General features: G+C 35.3%; 1 protein-coding gene across 1 annotated transcript in view; it reads left to right on the top strand.

Annotated features, from left to right (window-relative positions):
* The window catches only part of ABI3BP (ABI family member 3 binding protein), a 533245-nt gene that overhangs the window by 232705 nt on the left and 276561 nt on the right, over window positions 1-23979 (top strand). Inside the window, exons 7-8 of the mRNA XM_053707567.1 lie at window positions 15685-15736; window positions 19845-19916. Coding sequence (XP_053563542.1) covers window positions 15685-15736; window positions 19845-19916 — 124 coding nt within the window. The remainder of the gene's footprint in view (window positions 1-15684; window positions 15737-19844; window positions 19917-23979) is intronic.

A 23979-nucleotide genomic window follows, 5' to 3' on the forward strand; every position in this document is an offset into this window, starting at 1 on the left:
CGCAAGAGGATTAAATGATTTGCCCAGAATAACACAGGTCTGATGGATGAGCCTGGATCTAAATTCTCAGTCCGTTGTTACTAAGTGCAGAGCTGGAAAGCACCGTGTCTCCTGCCCTGGCAGTTCTGCTTTATACATATAATCCTGCTAATGAGTGATGAAGAGGGATACAGTTTCTGTTATAGAAATAGCATTGGGTTAAATAAATTGTTTCTATATTTTCTAACTTGCATATTATTTGTTCCTAATGACCAAAGCCAGACAATATATAGATAGATAGATAGATAGATAGATAGATAGATAGATATAGTGCTATCTATCTTTTTTCCCTTTGATACAAGTAACATCTACATGATATTGGATTGCGTCTTCACTATATTGTAAATTAAAAAGCAGATATTTGGATTTATTTAAACGGGCACTAACAACTGTTGTTTTCTGTAAAAAGAAACATTTTGGATTTCATGTCCTTTTAACCTTTCTTGGTTTAAAGCTCCCATGCTAGAAGTTGCCCACATTTAGATTTTTTTTTAATTAAACATACTATCATACACATGAGACACATCAGTACTTTTAAAAACACCTATGGCTTTTGTGTAAGATTGTGCTTAACTAGAGAAGTTGAAAATCAAATCAAACCGCCAATTTAGGCAATTTGCTGCATCTGAAAACTTAGGTTACAGTGTTTTTCATTTTGGTCTCTAAAAGGAGTGTGGTATAAATCACAATTTTGTGATTCAGGCAGAGCATGTGATTTTAATCAACCTTTCAATTTACTTCTGTTATCTAATTAGCTCAATTTTCTTGGTATCCTTAGTTAAAAAAGGATACTTAGGTAGGCTCAGGAACAACAATGCATCAGTGGGAGCTAGCTGTTGATTGGTGGCTGCACATAAATTATTTATGATAAATACCTCTTGTTATTGGTTCCCCAGATGTGTTCAGCTAGCTCCCAGTATTGCATTGTGATCTTTCAACAAAGAATACTAAGAGTATGAAGCAAATTTGATAATAGAAGTAAGCTGGAAAGTTGTTTAAAATCACATGCTTTATCTAAACAATTTGGGTTTTTATGCCCCTTTAATGGGCTCCTTAAAGGCAACTCTAAATATGATTTATTTTTTTTCTGCACAAGTTACAAAGTATTTTATGTTTTAAATCATATTCACATTTTGCTGTTATTTTTTAAAACAGATTTGTATACAAACTTTTAATGCAAGTTTTATGCGTAACTTCATCACGATTTTTCCAGCGTAATTCATTATACTTTTGAAATGCTTATTTTACTGAGCACAATCTGCATGTGTCTCTCCTTCCAATGTAGACATTAAAGGGACAGTCTACACCAGAATTTTTATTGTTTTAAAAGATAAATAATCCCTTTATTACCCATTTCCCAGTTTTGCATAACCAACACAGTTATAATAATATACTTTTAACCTCTGTGATTATCTTGTATCTAAGCCTCTACAAACTGCCCCTTTTTTCAGTTCTTTTGACAGACTTGCAGTCTAGCCAATCAGTGCCTGCTCCCAGATTACTTCACGTGCACGAGCACAGTGTTATCTATATGAAATATGTGAACTAACACCCTCTAGTGGTGAAAAACTGTTAAAATGCAATCTGAAAGAGGTGGGCTTCAAGTTCTAAGAAATTAGCATATGAACCTCCAAGGTTAAGCTTTCAACTAAGAATACCAAGAGAGCAAAGCAAAATTGGTGATAAAAGTAAATTGGAAAATTGTTTAAAATTACATGCTCTATCTGAATCATGAAAGTTTATTTTGGCCTAGACTGTCCCTTTAAGGTTATGTGCCTTTGTGAGATACACAGCTAATAAGGTAGAATTTACTGTTAGAGAATTCTGTGAAGGACCTCATAGCACTGACAGACTTTTTTAGATGATCTTACATAACTGGTTACCTTTAGAGAATCTAGCCCATAGTCACTTTGTTTTTATTACAAGTAGAAAGGCGAAGCGAAAAATAATATATACTTAAGTTCCTCATTTTAATACAAAAAGTTTAAATATATCTTGTACAACTGATAGAAATATTAAAATGATAAGACATATTAAAAATACACTAAAAATTATTTGTTCTCTTCAAACATGATATATTATATATTGAGAAAGATATTCCAAAAGAAAGTAAGCTGCACTCCTTAGCAGTACAAATGGGGGGGGGGGGGCTTTATTCAGCCATTACATCAACGTTTCTGGGCTCCTGCCCCTTTGAGACAGGTCACTATAAGGTTTGAAATTCCTTAAAGGGAAAGTAAAGTCATAATTAGACATTCATGATTTAGACGGAGCATACAATTTTATACAGCTTTCTATTTTACTTCTAGTATTTCATTTGCTTCCTTCTCTAGTTATTCTTTGCTGAAAGGTGTATCTAGGTAAGCTCAGGAGCAGCAAAGAACCTAGGTTCTAGTTGCTGATTGGTTGCTGCATACATATACCGACTGTAATTGGCTCACCCATGTGTTTAGTTAGAAACCAGTAGTGCATTGCTGCTTCTTCAACAAAAGATACCAAGAGAATGAAACAAATCTGATAATAGAAGTAAACTGGAAAGTTGTTTAAAACTGTATGTACTACCTAAATCGTGAAAGAAAGGTTTTGGGTATCATGTCCCTTAAACCATAAAGAACCAGATGTTTATGATTTATAACTCATGTATGAAGATTCCATGACTCTCATATTTATATTTTATTGAAGTCTTGAGGCCAAAATATTTATGGTCAAAGCAAAAATAATTTCCTTCCTGAACCTCTTTATATTCTCACTCACTATTCATGGCATCATTGGGGATGGATAAATATTTCTCAGGCACAATAAGTCTAGCATTTGTATAGAAAATATTCTAAGAAACCATTCTCTTGAAACAATATTTCTTGGCTGTGACATTTCTATTTAAGATTCCAGGAGACCTCTTTCACTTATGTCTCGAAATGATTCTGCGAAATCATCTTCTGGATGGTTCTCATTTTCATTCTAACAGTATGATTCCTAGTGTGTCACTCATAGAGGGGGGCATATTATTATTATCAGATATTTGTAGAGTGGCAACAGATTCTGCAGCGCTATAAACATAGGCAGTTTACAAGATAACATTTACAGGGATCAAATGGGTAGAGAGCCCTGCCGAGAGTTGTACTGTTGTAGTCGGCTCTTATGAAGGTGAACTACAAACAGCTGGGCTTATAGTCTTACATGCTAAGGGGTTCAAGGGGATAGCAGTGGAGATAGGAAGGTTAGTGTAGGTTGTATGCATCCCTGAAAAGTAGTCTTTAGGGAGCAATTGAAGCTTTCAAAACAAGTGGAGAGTCTTGTGGAACAAGGCAGAGAGTTCCATAAGATGGGAGCCAGTCTGGAGAAGTCTTGTAAACGGGAATGTGAGGAGATAACAAGAGAGGAGGAGAGGAGGAGATCATGAGCGGAGCGAAGGGGACGGGAGGGAGAGTATCTGGAGACAAGATCTGAGATGTAGGGGGGAGCAGTGCAATTGAGGGCTTTGTATGTCAGAATGAGAATTTTGTGTTCAGTCAGAATAATTATAAATATGATTTTTTTAAATAGTAATTTAGAACAATAGGATGATTTATAAAAATCTTACAGCCAAAAGAAGGAATGTAACACTGATTTTACTCATAATAATTCAGAGGTCCAATAATTCAGAGGTCCAGCATGCGTTCATGTTGCGGGGCACTACAAAAAAACCCTCAAAAAGTCAATATTAACAACATCCAAAGCAGTATCCTCTCTATATCAATATTCATTGCTTGTTTTTTTTATCTTTAATGTATGAAATAAACTTTGAAAATGTTTATTGTGGCGCTTAAGTTTTGAATGTTCGTATTAGTTCTATTTGGTCAGATTCATTGCCAGGATCCTTGTAAGAATACCCATCTTGCCATAACTACACTAATAAAAATGACAAACTGATTAATAATTTTTCGCCTAGATTACGTGTTTTGTCGTTAAGGCTGTGCGTTGCTAACAAGCAGTTTTTCCTTACCGCTCACCTACAGTAACGCTGGTATTATGGGTCTTTACAAACCAGGCGTTAGCCGCAAAAAAAGTGAGCGTAGCGCAAAATTTAGCTCCACATCTCACCTCAATACCAGCGCTGCTTACGTTAGCGGTAAGCTGGCAAAACGTGCTCATGCACGATTTCCCCATAGGGATCAATGGGGCAGAGCCGGCTGAAAAAAAACACCTGCAAAAAAGCAGCGTAAAGCTCCTAACGCAGCCCCATTGATTCCTATGGGGAAATTAAATTTATGTCTATACCTAACACCCTAACATGAACCCCCGAGTCTAAACACCCCTAATCTTACACTTATTAACCCCTAATCTGCCGCCCCCGACATCGCCGCCACCTACTTATATTATTAACCCCTAATCTGACGCTCCGGACACAGCTGCCACCTACATTATACTTATCAACCCCTAATCTACTGCCCCCAACATCGCCGCAACCTACATTTTATTTATTAACCCCTAATCTTCTGCCCCCAATGTCACCGCAACCTAACTACGTTTATTAACCCCTAATATGCCGCCCACAACGTTGCCGCCACTATAATAAAGTCATTAACCCTAAACCTAAGTCTAACCCTAACCCCCCTAACTTAAATATAATTTAAATCAATATAAATAAATATTACTATCATTCACTAAATTATTCCTATTTAAAACTAAATACAATAAAATAAACCCTAAGCTAGCTACAATATAACTAATAGTTGCATTGTATCTAGCTTAGGGTTTATTTTTAATTTAAAAGGCAACTTTGTATTTATTTTAACTAGGTAGAATAGTTATTAAATAGTTATTAACTATTTAATAGCTACCTAGTTAAAATAAATTCAAATTTACCTGTAAAATAAATCCTAACCTAAGTTACAATTACACCTAACACTACACTATAATTAAATTAATTACCTAAACTAACTACAATTAAATACAATTGAAAACAATTATCTAAAGTACGAAAAAAAACAATAAATTACAGAAAATATTAAATTAATTACAAGTTTTTAAAACTAATTACACCTAATCTAATCGCCCTAATAAAATAAAATAGCCCCCCAAAATAATAAAAAGCCCTACCCTATACTAAATTACAAATAACCCTTAAAAGGGCCTTTTGCGGGCATTGCCCCAAAGTAATCAGCTCTAATACCTGTAAAAAAAATACCCCCCAACAGTAAAACCCACCACCCACACACCCAACCCTACTCTAAAACCCACCCAATACCCCCTTAATAAAACCTAACACTAACCCCTTGAAGATCACCCTACCTTGAGAAGTCTTCACCCAGCCGGGCCGAAGTCCTCAACGAAGCCAGGTGAAGTGGTCCTCCAGACAGGCAGAAGTCTTCATCGAAGCCGGCCAGAAGAAGTCCTCCAGACTGGCAGAAGTCTTTATCCAGAAGGCATCTTCTATCTTCATCCATCCGGAGCGGAGCGGGTCCATTTTCAAGACATCCGACGCGGAACATCCTCTTCTGGCGACGTCTTCAAACAGAATGAATGTTCCTTTAAATGACGTCATCCAAGATGGCGTCTTTTGAATTCCGATTGGCTGATAGAATTCTATCAGCCAATTGGAATCAAGGTAGAAAAAAATCCTATTGGCTGATTAGATCAGCCAATAGGATTGAAGTTCAATCCTATTGGCTGATTGGATCAGCCAATAGGATTTTTTCTTACTTAATTCCGATTGGCTGATAGAATTCTATCAGCCAATCGGAATTCATGGGACGCCATCTTAGATGACGTAATTTAAAGGAACATTCGTTCTGTTTGAAGACGTCGCCAGAAGAGAATGCTGTGCGTCGGATGTCTTGAAGATGGACCGGCTCCATGCTGGATGGATTAAGATAGAAGATGCCGCCTGGATGAAGACTTTTGCCCGTCTTGAGGACTTCTTCTGGCCGGCTTCGATGAAGACTTCTGCCTGTCTGGAGGACCACTTCGCCCGGCTTCGTTGAGGACTAAGGCCCGGCTGGGTGAAGACTTCTCAAGGTAGGGTGATCTTCAAGGGGTTAGTGTTAGGTTTTATTAAGGGGGTATTGGGTGGGTTTTAGAGTAGGGTTGGGTGTGTGGGTGGTGGGTTTTACTGTTGGGGGGGTATTGCATTTTTTTTACAGGTAATAGAGCTGATTACTTTGGGGCAATCCCCCGCAAAAGGCCCTTTTAAGGGCTATTTGTAATTTAGTATAGGGTAGGGCTTTTTATTATTTTGGGGGGCTTTTTTATTTTATTAGGGGGATTAGATTAGGTGTAATTAGTTTAAAAAACTTGTAATTATTTTATTATTTTCTGTAATTTAGTGGGGGGGTTTCGTACTTTAGATAATTTTTTTCAATTGTATTTAATTGTAGTTAGTTTAGGTAATTAATTTAATTATAGTGTAGTGTTAGGTGTAATTGCAACTTAGGTTAGGATTTATTTTACAGGTAAATTTGAATTTATTTTAACTAGGTAGCTATTAAATAGTTGATAACTATTTAATAACTATTCTACCTAGTTAAACATACAAAGTTGCCTGTAAAATAAAAAATAAACCCTAAGCTAGATACAATGTAACTATTAGTTATATTATAGCTATCTTAGGGTTTATTTTACAGGTAAGTATTTAGTTTTAAATAGCAATTATTTAGTGAATGTTAGTAATTTTATTTAGATTTATTAAAATTATATTTAAGTTAGGGGGGTGTTAGGGTTAGGGTTAGACTTAGATTTAGGGCTTAATACATTTAATATAGTTGCGGCGACGTTGGGGGCGGCAGATTAGGGGTTAATAATTGTAGGTAGGTGTCGGCAATGTTAGGGATGGCAGATTAGGGGTTAATAAAATTTAACTAGTGTTTGCGATGCGGGAGGGCGGCAGTTTAGTAGGGGTTAATACATATTTTATAGTGGCGGCGATGTCCGGTTCGGCAGAATAGGGGTTACATTTTTTTTAGTGTTTGCGATGTGGGGGGGGGGGCGGTTTAGGGGTTAATAGGTAGTTTATGGGTGTTAGTGTACTTTTTAGCACTTTAGTTAAGAGTTTTATGTTACGGCGTTAGCCCATAAAACTCTTAACTACTGACTTTTAAATGCGGTACCAGTCTTGACAGGATAGGCTGTACCGCTCACTTTTTTGCATACTCATAATACCGGCGTTATGCAAGTCCCATTGAAAATATAGGATACGCAATTTAGGTAAGTTGATTTGCGGTATTAACGAGTCTTTCCAAAAAAGTGAGCAGTGAGCCTGTCATTTCAAGACTCGTAATACCAGCGTTAGGGAAAAAGCAGCGTTGGGACCTCTCAATGCTGCTTTTTGAAGGCTAACGCAAGACTCGTAAACTAGCCGAATATTTTCTAAATACAAATGTGAGACTGAGATATGCCATGACAGCATGAATTAGACTTTGGAGGGGTGCACGATTTTAGTCTTTGGTGTGAATGTTGTCAATCCTCTATAACGTGTAGGCTGTGTAAGATAATTAAAAACTAGTATGAACTACACTTCAGTGTGTTTTGGAACAAAAATGTGTAATAGTAAAATGGCTGATTTGTATGGTTCCTTTGTTTTAAAACCTCAGATTGTATAAACATCTGAAAAGAGAGGGTTTTTTTCAGTATTGGAATCCTGTAAATTAACATAATCTGAGGAAGGGATTAAACAAATTTTATATTGTAGCCGCTGACAACAATACTATCTATTCAAGAAACTAAAAAATAAGTTTATTCAAATGAGCATGTTACCACCAAGGTATCTTGTACCCCAGACATCTGGCATCTCTCTCATAGGATCATTTATAATAAACCCATTGTTTTATGTTTTATTTAGATCTTTATATTCTGTGAACATAAATAAACAAGTCCTTATAAAAAAAAAACAACTGTACAAAATCCAAGGGAGATTTTTTATATTAATTGTCTTTAGAACTGATATTTGCTTACTGATCTCTTAGCCACAAGATCATTTGAGTTTGAACAAAACAAGCAAAACTATTTGCTGAATCCATCTGTGTATCCATGGAAAAATAAAAAACAAAACAGATTTGGCCTCTGGCTAAAACACAATCTTGTAAGCATATCTGGAAAAAAAAGCTATTACACTGAAATTAGAAACTTTGCTACATTCATTATAACAAAATCATTATAATGAAAGGCCTACAATAAGACCAATAAGATTACTTTCTCAAAGCTGTTTTAAATTGTCAGGGAAAACATAATTAAATTGTTATGATTCAGATGGAGAATACTATGTTACAGAAGTTTCTGATTACGTCTATTATCAAATTGACTTCTTTCTTTTTGTAACCTTTGTTCAAAATTCACTAATTTCCATGATACCATACAGAGGAAGACTCAGGAGGATGTATCTATCATGAGCACTCTATTAATAACATTGCTGTGCTGCTGTCATATAGTGCTTTAGACACGTCCACGATCCTGAGCCTACCTAGGTATGCTCTTCAACAAAAGTCCCCAAGGGAAAAATGTATCATGAGGCAAATGCCCCGATTCAAATGTGGATAGGTTCACAACATGTGATCCTGTCTATTTGCAGATTGATAAATCTTGTCCAAAGAAAAACATTTTTATTTTTTGTTTGTTTTTTACTGCATGCTCCATCTGTATTATAAAAATTATATTTTAAATGTCACACATTTTTAAGTAAATCCATTGAGATAATATTACCATACAGCACATTTTGACTAGATACAAATTGAGAAAACCATTTCAATCAGACAGAATCCTGATGACAAGAGAGGAGGAAAGGAAAATAAAAGGCAAGAAGTTATTTTTAAAATGCAGTTGTTCTCTCCATGTGAACTAATACTTAAAGGAACAGTAAAGTCATAATTAGACGTTCATGATTCAGACAGAGCATGCAATTTTAAACAACTTTCCAAATTACTTATGTTATCAAATTTGCTTTGTTCTCTTGGTATCTTTTATTAAAGATTACAGTAGGTAGGCTCATAAGAGCTCAGGAGTGTGAGTACTCTATGGCAGAAGTATTTTACAACATTGTGTAACAAAGCAACAAATAATGTTGCAAAACACTGCTGCCATAGTCTACTAAAGACACATGCACACTCCTGAGCTCTAATGAGTCTACCTAGTTTTACTCTTCAATAAAAGATACCAAGGGGCCTATTAATCAAACCGTCAACTATGTTGCATTTGCCGGCGTCAATATGCTCGCCACACATCGCTGCCGCGGATCTGAATATGATCTCCTTATTTATCAAAAAAGCCGTCAAAAACATGCGCGTCAAGTACGGCGTGATGAGCATCGGACTGTTGTTAACTAACAGTTATCGATGTCGCGGTTATTAGGGTTTTTCCCAACTTTATTTATACCATGTCATTACTGTCCATGAACAAGCACATTTCTCTAAAGTTAACCTCAGCAAACTATCTCATAGAAAGTTATTGTTATATTGATTTGTTATATGATACTTTCACATAAATTAATGTGTATTTGTATTTCTAGAAGTCATATATATATGTGTGTGTGTGTTATGTCAGAAATCTTTTGCAAACATATTTACATGTCCCTTAGTTCCTTTTTTTGTTCTAAACAATGTTGTCTGTCATATCTCTGTGTTTATTTATACTACTATATGTATATATTGTAAATGTATTATTATTCTGAGCAGGAATAATTGTGAATATAACATGTAATCAGAGTATCATATGTATTTATTTGCAATCAATGGATATTTTAAAGGGATAGGAAAGTAAAAATTTAAGTTGCATAATTCAGATAGAGCATGTAATTTTAAAACACTTTAAAATTCACTTCTATTTTCAAATGTGCTTTGTTCTCTTGGTATCCCTTGTTGGAAAAGAATACGCACATATCCTACACGAGTGGGAGCTAGCTGCTAATTGGTGCCTGCACACATTTGTCTCTTGTGATTGGCTAAATAGATATGTTCAGCTAGCTGCCAGTAGTGCAATGCTGTTCCTTCAACAAATTTGATAATAGATGTAAATTTGAAAGTTGTTTAAAATTGTATGTTCTATCCAAATCATGAAATAATATTTTGGGGTTTCCTGTCCCTTTAAGAGCTGGGCCAGTGCACCTGTCTAACCCCTCCTGATTGCAATCTATTTTTAAAAACCACCCCTACACAGGTGTTATAAAATGGGCTGGCATATAAAATGACATTTCTTAATGAAAAGAAAAGGAAGAAATACACTGAAAATAGCATGACAGTAAAGAGGTGATTTTAATTTCTGCTGTATCTGAATCATGACAGTTTAAAGTTAGGTGGGCTATCCCTTTGAGCTATCATCTTAAGATTATATTGAATCAAACATCAATTTGAATTTTAAAATCCTTGTCTAAAATATTACACTGTGTGTCCTAATGTCAGCATCAATGTTTATCTTTAATACTAATTTCACATATACATACTTTCAAAGTATAATACACAATGTAACAAATGGCACTTATAAGTTCTGATGAGTGATCAATGTTACAACTATCAAGCAATTTGATTCGTTAGTGATAGTTTATAATGTGTATTTGAATCAGATTGGCTGATGTCATAAATCATGTGATTATGCATATTCCAATCAAAAGTGGTGGAAAAATTCCCTAGTGTGTAGGTTGTTTAATTGGTGCGAAAAGTGTTGTCAAATATGGCGCGAAGTGGTGAGTGAGACTTGTATTACATGGCTTAAACATGGTGCACATAGATTTTTTCCAAAAAATAAAAAGGAAATTAGCTATATTATGTTGTGTATTTATTCATTTTTATCTCTTTATCTATTAGTGCAACAAGTTTGGGGCAAAACTTTGCACCAAATTTGTAGAAATAATATTGTTCCCTTGCTTTGTAATGAGAGACAAAGATGTAACATAATCCATAAGTAGTAATGTATTTTTCATTTTTATCCCTATATCTACTAGTGCACCAAATGTGTAGCAATAATATTGTTTGATTTAGAAAGGGTATACAAATTTAATAAAGTTTCTAATTTACTTTTATTATGTCACTAGTTGGTAAGCCTGCCCAGAGGGCAGTCTATGTGTTGTTAATAAAAAAAAAAAAAAATTGAACTACAGAAAAAAATAAACAAATTATCAAAAATAAAAAAATAAAACCTAATCCCTATGAAAATTAAAAAGCTCCCCCCGCCAAAATAAAAACACCCCCTAATCTAATGCTAAACTACCAATAGCCCTTAAAAGGACTTTTTGTAGGGCATTGCCCTAAGTTAAACAGTTCTTTTGCAGTTACCAAAAATTCTAAGTCCTTCCTAACAGTAAAACCCACTACCCACCAAACCCCACAAAATAAATAAACCTAACACTAAAAAACCTAAAGTATCCATTGCCCTAAAAAGGACATTGGTATGGGCATTGCCCTTAAAAGGGCATTCAGCTCTTTTGCTGCCCATCCCTAATCTAAAAAAAAAATATTAAAAAAAATTATACTCCCCAAAAATTAAAAAATTAAACCTAAATTTAAATTAAGCTAAAGTTACAAAAAATAAAAAGCTAAGGTTACAAAAAATAAAAAAGGCTAACATTAAATTAATTAGAACATAAATTTTTTTTACCAAAGTTTAAAAAATTATACCTAATCCCTATGAAAATTAAAAGCTTCCCCCCCAAAAAAAAATACCCCCTACTCTAAGAATAAACTACCAGTTACTCTTAATAGGGCTTTGCAGGGCGTTGCCCCAAGATAAACAGCTCTTTTACATTAAAAATACACAAAATCCCCCATAACAGTAAAACCCCCCACCCACCAAACCCCCCAAAATAAAAAACCTAACACTAAAAAACTTAAACTACCCATTGCCCTGAAAAGGGCATTTGTTGGGCATTGCCCTTAAAAGGGCATTTAGCTCTTTTACCCACCCTAATCTAAATTAAAAAAAACAAAACACCTAAGTCTAACCCCCAGGTTGGAACTCACCGTTCCTGAAGTCCAGCGGGGAAGGTCCTGTCCCATGCGGTGAAGTCTTCTTCCAAGCGGCGACCTCTTCTTTCTTCTTTCAGGAACATCCGGCGTGGAGCGGAGGACGGAGCTGAAGACCGGTGGCCCTGAAACTGAAGACTGGCAATCCTGGAACTGAAGACTGGCGACCCTGGAACTGAAGACCAGCGACCGCGGACCCATGGAGCGTGGAGGATCCTCTTCGTATGATCGCCGCCGTACACTGGATAGTAAATTTAAGATATGCGATTAAAAATGGCGTCACTTGAATTCCTATTGGCTGATTTGATTCTTCAAATTCAAATCAGCCAATAGGATGAGAGCTACTCAAATCCTTTTGGCAATTCAAATCAGCCAATAGGATGAGAGCTACTGAAATTCTATTGGCTGATTTAAATAGCCAATATAGTTTCAGTAGCTCTCATTCTATTGGCTTAATTGAATTTGAAGAATCAAATTAACCAATAGGAATTCAAGGGACGCTATCTTTAATCTCGTACCTTAAATTCACTATTTAGTGTACGGCGACGATCGGAAGAAGAGGATCCTCCATGGCTCCACGGTCGCCGGTCTTCAGTTCTAGGGTCACCTGTCTTCAGCTCCGCGGTCATCGGTCTTCAGCTCCACCCTTCGCTCAGCATTGTTCCTGGAAGAAGAAAGAAGAGGTCGTCGCTTGGCAGAAGACTTAACCGCATTTTTTTTTTTTTTTTTATTTAGATTAGGGTGGGCATTTTGTAAAAGAGCTAAATGCCCTTTTAATGGCAATGCCCAACAAATGCGCTTTTCAGGACAATGGGTAGTTTAGGTTTTTTAGTGTTAGGTTTTCTATTTTGGGGGGTTTGGTCAGTGGTGGGTTTAATGTTAGGGGGGATTTGGTGTATTTTGAATGTAAAAGAGCTGTTTATCTTGGGGCAATGCCGTGCAAAAAGCCCTTTTAATGGCTACTGGCAGTTTATTCTTAGATTAGAGGGTGTTTTTTATTTTGGGTTGGCTTTTTTATTTTCATAGGGATTAGGTTTGATTTTGTAAACTTTTGTATTTTGTTTTTTTATGTTCTGTAATGTTAGACTTTTTTTAATCTTAGCTTTTTTGATTTTTTGTAACTTTAGTAATTTGTGTTAATTTAGGGTGTGTTAGGTTAGGGGGCTTTGTAATTTAATTCGTTATTTGCGTTGTGGGTGTTGGCGGTTTAAGGGGTTAAAAGGGTAATTAGGTTTATTGTGATGTGGGGGTTTTGCGGTTTAGGGGTTAATAGGGTAAATACGTTTATTGCGATGTGGGGGTTTTTCAGTTTAGGGGTTAATATGTTAATTATGTTTATTGCGATGTGGGGATTTTGCAGTTTAGGGGTTAATAGGGTAATTAGGTTTATTGCGATGTGGGGGTTTTGCAGTTTAGGGGTTCATAGGGTAATTAGGTTTATTGGGTGGTTGATGGTTAAGGGATTAAGGGGTTAATTACGTTATTATTTTGCGAAGTGTGGGTTTGTGGTGTATGTGTTAATATTTGTGGGAGGTTAATTTTTTTTTGTTATACTTCGTGCGGGCAGTGTTTTTTTTTTTTTGTAATGCTCCGTTTGCCTTCGCTGCATCCCGGTGGATTCTGAAAATGGCAGGGTGGCACCACTCTGCCATTTTCAGAATTCACTTGGATGCAACTTTGCTGCATCCAGGTGAATTCTTTTGTCTGCGCGCGCAACCAACATTCTGTTAGCTGTCTCGCGCTGCCAACATTCCATTGAGGATGTGTGCGCAACTGCCGACGGCGAAGGACATTACAAATGCAATTATAGTATAGATATGCTTCATTCTCTTGCAGTATCAAACATAATCTTTCTGTGTTTTCAGACTTCCATTGAGTTCTATGGCATCCGCAACCTCAAGGGTGGCGGATTGAAAACTAGGTACGATGAGTCGGAAAAGACGCGAGCATAAATGTAGAATTTTTGATAACTTAGTGAGAGCTGTGAATAGTGTCGACTAGGAGGACGAATAAACACAATTCCGCTCAAATACCACTGTTTTCAACTCGCATCAATCTGCGTCAGAGTGAAATCGCGGGATTGTATTTTACGTCACAAATTTCAACATTTACCAATCTTGACGTTTTGATAACTCTGGCGGATGAATCTTGCGACAAATACAATGCGGAATTCCAGCGGAATTTTTAGTTGACGCTTTGATAAATAGGCCCTTAAGAGAACAAAGCAAATTTGATAACAGAAGACAATTAGAATTTACAATTGCATGTTCTTTCCAAATCATTAAAGTTTAATTTTGACTTTACTGTCCCTCTAACTGCTTGCATAGTGATGTATGCTGCAGCAGCACCTCGTAAGCACGTGGCTAGAGGGACTAATAAGCTGAAGTAGGGATGAGTCATTGATTGTGGGTTTGGAACCCCTTGAGAATCTTAGTTGTTTGGCTGTTTCTGTGTACAAGCGGACAGTGCATGCGCAGAAAAAAAAAAATCAGGTTTCCAAGCAGCAAATTAAAGCCAGTGATAATTCTTTCCAGATATGAGACTAATATAGTGCAAAGACATTATCCAAAATGAATTGCTGCTATTTCAAAATCAGAGAAAGATTTGGCAGAATATATTTATTACTGAGCAAGTCATTTTAAAACAGAATTTATGCATCTAAACATACAGTGATTTTCTTTTTCACATGTTACTTATTTATCAAAGTAGCACATACGAGATTTTGTTATGACATTTTTTGTCATGCGTTAATATTTATCATGTCAGGGTCTAACAAAACAATCAGCGGTTCCTACTCTGTGTATCTCCTCACTTTCTCCAGGGCCCCTCATTTCATCCAGGACTCTAGTGCAAATTGAGTATGAGTGCTGCAGAAAACAATATGTTGTACTGCACTTTATTGTCAAAGTGATAGTAAAATGTAAACGTTTATGGTTTAGCTAGAGAGCACACTTTCCAATTTTTCTCTTTTATCATATTTGTTTTGTTATCTTGGTATTTCTTTTTGAAGAGTAAACCTAGGTCTCATTAAAGCACACACGTGTCATCAGCACTCTATGACATCAATGTGTATATAACATTGCTTCAAACATTGTGACAAACACTGAGCCTACCCAGGTTTACTCTTTAACAAATGATACCAAGAGAATGAAGCAAATTTGATAATGGATGCAAATTGGAAAACATAAAGGAAACACCATTTATAGGGACATAAACCCCAAAATATTTCAGACAGAGCATACAATTTAAAAACAGTTTCCAGTTAATTTCTATTATCAAATTTGTTTTGTTCGTTCTTTGTTGAAGAGATAGCTAGGTAGGTAGCGTATACATGTCTGGAGCACTAAATGCCGTCTAGTGCTCTTGTTAATGTATACAATTCTTACAAAACTGCTGCCAGACATGTGCACACTCCTTAGCTTATCTTCCTGCTTTTCAACAAAGGAAACCAAGAGAAGGAAGACAATTTGATATCAGTAAATTGGAAAGTTAGTTATATGGTTCACAAAATGATCTCCACACTGCTTCCATGCTCTAGCCCAATCAATACTCATCCTATTACATTGGTGAGGATGGGTTAATGGTATATTAATAAGTTAAACTTAAATAAAACAACAGCTGAAAATAGTATTGAACATACAATGATAACCTGTACCCGCAATTGCTGCATGCATATTTTTTCTTATCCTCTATAAATAATTGCTTTGTATTTTTTTTTTTACAGATGATATCTAAAGATACAAAGGCATTCATTCCAATAGTACTGGTCAAACAAGGTGAATCTTTTTTTATATATATATATATATTAAATAATTACAATTTATTGAACAATCTTCTAAAAATCTTTCATTTGTCTTAAAATATACACAAACAGGAGTAAAGGAAGTCTTCATTCTTAGGCTCACATATTTTCTTTTAATTTTTTAGTGCACGAAAATGTTGTTAGTCGCTAAGTGATACCTGATTTTGCTTTAATGTCAGCTTGGTTACATTAACAGACCAGTTTTGCACTTAAATCATTCACCTGTGATTGATACAGCAGGCTTAATAGACATGCATATTTATTTTTAAAATATGTTTATATAGCTACTTAATTTACATCTATACCAGACCCTATATTTAGTGAATATATATTTCTGTGATTTTAAACAATCAGCTGATATTCTGAATTATTGCTTATAATTAAAGATTCATATTTATAGGTACCTCTTATATGTAAAATGTTCAGAGTCAACGTAATTCTTATGTTCATATGTGTGTGTTTTGCATTTGTTAAATGAGTTTATCATTTTGTAATACCAGCCATAAAGGGTATTTTTACACTAAAAACTTAGGAGAGTGAGATGTAAAGTTGAGACCATTAATGGCTACATATATCATGCTGAAAGCCGTTAACTAGATATTAAATACAACTTCTTTCTGTGTAAAAATGATGGTTTTCACACACTTCCTAGAGATGTGAAAAAGCTAATTTTGTAACCTAGGATTGCAAAATGCTGCAAAGCAAATAGCTGGTTCAAACAAATTACAGGATTTTAAAAACCTACAGTATGTCAAATAATTTACTTTTTGGCTTCTCTACAAAGAGTCGGGCAAGCACAACTATGGCTCAAGCAGTAACAAATAACTTTGGACTATTCACTAAAAGAGAAGCACTATTGATTACACGTGAACAATGTTAAGAATAGTGCTAATAGTTTTGTGCTCAACCTATAATCTAGGTCAAAGTGTTTTTCATGCATCATGCTTCCTAACTGAAAACTGTTTGTGTTTTAAAGGGGCGGTCTAGTTAAAATTAAACTTTCATGATTCAGATATGGTTTGCAATTTTAAACAACTTTCAATGTTGTTCCTTTGGTATTCTTTGTTGAAAACTAAACTTAAGTAGGATTATATGATTATTATTTCAGTGCATTTTGACAGTTTTCACAGTTAAACAGTGTTAGTTCATATGTGTCGTGTATATATAACATTGTGCTCACTCCCATGGAGTTATTTACGAGTCAGCACTGAATGGCTAAAATGCAAGTCAGTCATAAGAACTGAAATAAAGGGGAAAGTCTGCAGAGGCTTAGATACAATATAATCACAGAGGTAAAAAGTGTATTAATATAACAGTGTTGTTTATGCAAAACTGGGGAATGGGTAATAAAGGGATTATCTTACTTTTTAAACAATACAAATTCTGGAGTAGACTGTCCCTTTAATTTTCATGGCCCTGGGATGGAAAAACAAAAAAAATATGTTTATTTAATAATTAGTGATGTGCGATTACTGTTTCAAGAAAAGAAATGCACATTCCCTCCTCCAATGTAGCATCATTTTGTATTACACGTGCACATAGCGCATATTATTTGGCAGAAATCACTGATAAACAAACAGTGGGTCTCTCCCCCTGCAGTACTCAGTGAAGTGTAATTACACCCATATTTGCTCTAGTCTAGGAGTTTACAATGATGATATGTGTATTATTAACACATTGTACTCTAAGGGAGATCTACATAGTAATACTTATAAACGCCAAAAACTGATTAAAAAGAAAAAAAATCAACAAAAAAACAGGCATGGGACTACAATAAAGATTTAAAGGGACAGTCTACACTAGAATATTTATTGTTTTAAAAGAAAGATAATCCCTTTATTACCCATTCCCTAGTTTTGCATAACCAACACAGTTATATTAATACACTTTTTACCTCTGTGATTACCTTGTATCTAAGCCTATGTAAACTGCCCCTTATTTTATTTCTGTGACAGACTTGCATTTTAGCCAATCATTGCTGGCTCCTAGGAACTCCACATCCATGAGCACAGTGTTATCTATATGAAACACATGAACTAACACCCTCTAGTGGTGAAAAACTGTCAAAATGCCCTGAGATGGGCTTAGAAATTAGCATATGAACCACCTAGGTTTAGCTTTCAACTAAGATTACCAAGAGAACAATGCAAAATTGGTGATAGATGTAAATTTGAAAATTGTTTAAAATGACATGCCCTATCTGAAAAATGAGATTTTTCTTTGGACTAGACTGTCCCTTTAAGCTATAGCCATAATGCTGTAATGCACTCCTTATAATAGAGGGGTAATGCAAACTCTTACTACATGTGTCTTTATGTTGCAGACTGTATAATGTTTTTCTTACAGATGTTTAGTCAATTAGACAAATAACCATTTAAATACCCAGATAAATGGAGAAAGACTTTGCTCTAAGCTATGGGTATCCAGGCTTTTAAATAAGGGGTCTGCACTCCATTTTTATTTCACTCAAGGGGTTAGTAAACAAACTTTACCTTTTAACGGGCATAAAATATATTCCTAAAATGACCAGACTTCACTCTTTACTTTTTTCAGGACAGTCCTGAATTTGGGAAGTCTGTCCCTATTTTCCAATGGGCAGTTCACAACACCCATTTCTGCTCAAGTGTGCCGGATTGTCCCAGATATGCCTTGCATATGAGAGTTGCACTACTTCCCACCCACTATCCCACTAGAAGGCCATCCCACCCACTAGAAGTGCAGCAGTTTGAAGTAGTTCTGCTGACCAAATTACACATGCATTATAACTGCAGTTTTATGCATTCTTACATTAGAAAAAAAGCTTTTTCTAAAATAGTTGCACAGAGCTTTACTCAAAGCTATACAGAAAGTAAAACACAAAGGTTCAATGATTCACTTTTGAATCATGTGTGAAAATGTAAACCTTGAAAAGCCATAAACAAAGCAAAGATAAGCGCTGTTACCACTTGTTATTTAAAGATATGCCATGCAAAAGAGTCCTAAATAGGTTTCCCATGGCTGCACGCCCGTTGATTTGGTAAATTTAAAAAAGCATGAAAAAAGTCCTGAAGAATTCTCTCTGGTATTAATAGGGTACCCAGATGTCCGCCAAAAAAAATACTGGACAATCTGTCAGTGACTGCGCACAATGGTACATGGGGTCACACATAGCCCCCTTAAAGCTGTACCTCAGCCCCCACTCTTGAACCCACAATATATATTTTTCACAACTAAGCAGTCATTTTACCTCATTGGCTGCCAGTAATACACATAAACAGAAGTGATTTGACACACTTGACTGTCCCTTACTTTTTACTTTTTATTTCTGCTCCATGTTTGTATTATGTTTTGGTATGTGTGGCCTTTTACATTTAACTAACACTCATGGACTTAAAAAAAACTGGAAGTTTAAGTTTTACATACTTTAGTGAAGATTTTACTTTAAAGTCTGCTAAAATACTGAACTCTTGCGTTTAATACTGGACACCTGACAACAATAGACAGGGCCGGATTTACAGCTAAGGTGCCTGTAGGCAGCGAAACCTGAAGTACCCTCTCACTCTGTTTGCCTGTGATGTTAACAAAGATGGCCACCGGCAGTGAAATAACATCACTGGACATGTGCTGCTGCCATCTTTGTTGCGCAGGCATAGAGGGAGCCTGATATCGCACATGCCCAATAGTCACAGAGACCTTAACAAAGGGGCCGCTGCACATACTCAGTGATGTTATTTAATTGCTGGCAGCCATCTTAATTAAGGTCACCGGATGCAGGGAGCGAACTGGTATTTTTAATAGACAGAGACAGGCACCCCTCTAAGGAGGGCACCTGTAGGCACATGCCTACTCTGCCCTTTTATAATTCTGGCCCTGACTATAGGTATGTATGACTTTGAATGTGAAAAGCCAGTAAAACCAACCTCTGTGAAGTACTTTGCACAGTTCTTATATTATAATGAAGAAGATCCAATGTGTTGCTCTTTTAATCTGTTTTGTGTTACTGTGATTTATAATGTACTTTAATTTCCCATAATAATAATCTTTACAGATTAGTTGTGGTATACATGTGATATCATTTTTAATTGCCCTCTATATTTTTATAGGAATTCAAAACCTTTCAAATTTGGCGCTGCCTAAATCTGAAAGTATTCTGCCTACAACAGAGCAAAGCCCAGGTAACATATTTATTTGTAAACATATTTTAAGGTCAAATCAACATTCAAATTATACAACTGTGTTGCTTAATTCATTTTTATAGTATGTGAATATACAGTGTTAGCTTTCTACATTTTACAATAAAAGACACACAAAATTCAGTAATCCCACTTCTGCTTTCAGTTACTGAAATGAAACACTGTTATAATCTACCATGTAAATTTTCCAACATATACTTTTAAATGCAGGAAAATTGTTCATACTGCAGTGCAGCACTGGGTGGGGGTATTGCTGATATCATATATTCCATACAAATAATTACTGTGACAAGGTTATTTGTATTATTATAAAGGTTGTTACCTCCCATTAGATTTTTAAATGTATAAAAAGAGGCACTGTCCAAAAACAGAACAATATACAACACTGAAGCACTTTTCCAAGTAAAACTGCATTCTTCAAAGTTTACCCTTACTGCTGCCAAAGACGGCTGCAATGCACTGCACAGCAATGCCCTTCAGCTGTTTTTAGCAGGTACAGGGTAAAATTAAATGTTTGCAAATTACAAAAGAAATTAATGTACTTAAAGAAGTCTAAGTTGTTTACTAAGGTTTCACCCATATTCAACCTAAATATAGTGTAAGATATGAACAGTCAAGTGAAATAGCTGTTCATATGATATCAATCTGTAATTTTAGTAAACTCAACGGACTGTGACTCTTAGGTCTGACCTCTGCTAAGTACAAAGTAACAAGAAACAAGATAAAAAAGGTTTTACAGTCTGTTCTGTAATAAAAACACACACACTTACTTTTTCAATCTCAACTACATATTTGTTTTTAGTTATTTTGCAGACACACACGCTATATAATTATTATTTTTTTTAAATTAACTCAAAATGTTTTTGACAAAGTAAAATAATAATCCCAAAGTGCACATATATTGGTGTTTGGATTTACTGTGCTTGGTGGAGCATCCGATCTTGCCAAGTAGGATTTCAGACTAGCTGTAAATGTCACAATTAAACTATGAAGCACGGCAATGGATTTTCATTTTGGAAAACAGGTTTTCCTCTTTGCCTGTTTAATACATTACTAAAGTCATTACATTATTAGTAATTTCTATGTCTTTCTCAAGAACATGGCATGTTACAATAAAGTTTGCAGTCTGGAGATTCTCCCTATGTTCTTTAAAGGTGTTTTAAAGGTTCCCATCACATGCTGGCAAATCAGAGGAAGCCAGAGTAGTTGATCATACAATCTGAGGATGCAACAAGTTGATCCCAGAGCTAAACTTCAAGGGTTTGTGGGGTTTTGTGAGTTGATCTAATCTTCTACTATGTATATCAATCCTTACACTTTAAAAAAAAAAAAAAACGCCATTCTTTCTTTTTACTTTTTGTAGAGCACTGGAAATGTAAAAAGGGCACTGTCATGCAAATTCAGGGCAGCTTTGAGTTTGTGGGTGGCATAGTAATAAATAAGGGTACATAGCACACCATAGAACTTCCAGAGGAAAAAAGAGTGCCCATGTTTCTCTGTGAGGCAGTGCCTGCCAAGTCCAGTATTTAAGAACGCTAACAGCACAGATTTTAAAGTGATGGTAAACTTGACATGTTTTAAAACTAGGTCCGGAACCTAAGCAATATTTTAGAGGGCCTTTAATGGATCACTTCTAATGAAGATGCTCTGTACTTTTTTTTTTTAATCTAGCTGTGCCATTCTCATACCCCACGTTCCGCCTGCCCACTTTAAAACTCATCTTCTTTATGAGCTAATGGTTCAAAGTGTTTTTTTCAATCGGTGCTCTAGCTGTACGACACTTTATTTGTAGTTATTTATAGAGCGCCGACTGGAGAACAAAAATATGAGATATTAGAATGGCACGGCTACAATAAAAAGTAAATTATAGCGCATCTTCATTAGAAGTGATCAATTAAAATTCACCTAAAATATTGCTTAGATTCTGGACCTGATTTTAAAACATGTAAAGTCCACCATCACTTTAAGTATTTTTGAGGGCTTAGGTAAGTAAATAATTTATATCTGACTTGTTAGTTAGTACTTTAGGGTGGTTGATAAATGCTGCTGTTAGGGAATATGAATATTCTACATCTGCTGTCTACTGACCATTTTTAATGAATGTGGTAAAAAAATGGCCCATTTTCACTTGCAACACATCTCTGCACAGATTTACGTTAAAACTTAAAGGGACACTGTAACCAAAATTTTTCTTTTGTGATTGAGATTGAGCATGCAATTTTAAGCAACTTTCTAATTTACTCCTATTATCAAATTTTCTTAATTCTCTTGGTATCTTTATTTGAAATGCAAGAATGTAAGTTTAGATGCCGGCCCATTTTTGGTGAACAACCTGGGTTGTCCTTGCTGATTGGTGGATAAATTCATCCACCAAAAAAAAAGCTTAGATGCCTTCTTTTTCAAATAATGATAGCAAGAGAACGAAGAAAAATTGAAAATAGGAGTAAATTAGAAAGTTGCTTAAAATTTCATGCTCAATCTGAATCACGAAAGAAAAATTTTGGTTACAGTGTCCCTTTAAACTTCAAATCAGCAATGTATGAATTAGCAGTGTGCAGCTATTGTCCAAGTGCAAGTGCATCATGTGTCATCTATAGAAAGCCCATTTTGCTTTCATTATACAAATAACTTCTAGTCACCCTGCAAAAGTACCAACACTATTATCCCACTTTTCTAATATTTTCCACATTCATTGTTGATTATAATACATCTTGATGTTGGATGTTGGTTCAACATAGGAGTCAATTAAGCCCTTGGAGGGATACTTTTTGTCAATAAGTGGTACAGCTAACATATAGGGGCCGATTTATCAAGCTCCGCAAATGTGCGCTGGTAATACAAGTTAGGTGCAATGTGAACGTGACCTCACGTTCGCATTGCACGGAAGCTTTGCGCTCATGAGAGCGTGCTTCCATAGGCTCTAATGCGAGCCTCGTTCTTATGCCATGAGAGCACACAGTCCACATAGAACACATTGTAAAGGTACTTTTCAGTGTGTGTTTTTTTTTCTAACACCCTACACTTTTAACCCCTAAAAACTGCTTAGTGCAGTTTTAAAAAAAAAAATAAAGATGCTAATATTTTTTATTTTCCAAAAGGCACTACTCACATTTTGGGGGCGGTTGGTCACATTTTAACATTTAACCAGTGGTCCGACCTCTGGTTAATTATTTGAATGCTAATTGCTACCGCAAGCTCGCGGTAGCAATAACCAGCCACTTGTAATGGCTGGGTATTTATAGTGTGCCAATTTGCCCGCTTACGCTTGATTAATTAGCACTCCACTTGTAACCTTGCCCTAATTGTAACTGATTTGAAAGGGACATTAATGTACCTTTTATTTTTTTCTGTTTCAATATATATATATATATACATATATTTTATTATTATTTAATTCAAAACCTCTTGGGGGGAAATGGAAAAATTATCAAATTGAAAATGGAAAATTAAAGCTAATGTAATTATCTCATGAGATCATTGGATTTGTACAAAATGCATTATAATGTTTATTATATGTGAGTCAATATATATATATATATATATATATATATATATATATATATATATATATATATATATATATATATATATATATATATAACTAACATATTCCCTACCTTTTCTTGATCCTTCATGGTTAATCAATCTTATTGTCTCTTCTGTTGTATCCTCTAAGCTATTTCATTAATTCCTCCATTTTTTTCATGTAATTACTTTGTGCTAAGTTCTGTGAACTAGGCAATTCATATAATAGTTGACTTGGAGTCAATACAAATGAACAATTTAATTTTATTGCAATTGTGACAAAAAGGAACGAGGGAAATAAATGGTTTACTTAGCACTCAGGGTGAGAAGATGATTTTGGACTGGATGTGATCCATAATAGCCACATTTTGGTGTTGATATATTCTTTTTTTGTTAGTTTCTCCACAGCTGTGACAATTTTGGCTCTGACTTAGGTACTTTCTTCTATTATCTGGCCCAATTTTCATTTTAATAATAGCTCATGTGAATCCAGTACTTAAATCCAATTCGTAATTCAGCT

Source organism: Bombina bombina, chromosome 3 (genome assembly GCF_027579735.1).
Source record: "Bombina bombina isolate aBomBom1 chromosome 3, aBomBom1.pri, whole genome shotgun sequence".
Taxonomy (NCBI): domain Eukaryota; kingdom Metazoa; phylum Chordata; class Amphibia; order Anura; family Bombinatoridae; genus Bombina; species Bombina bombina.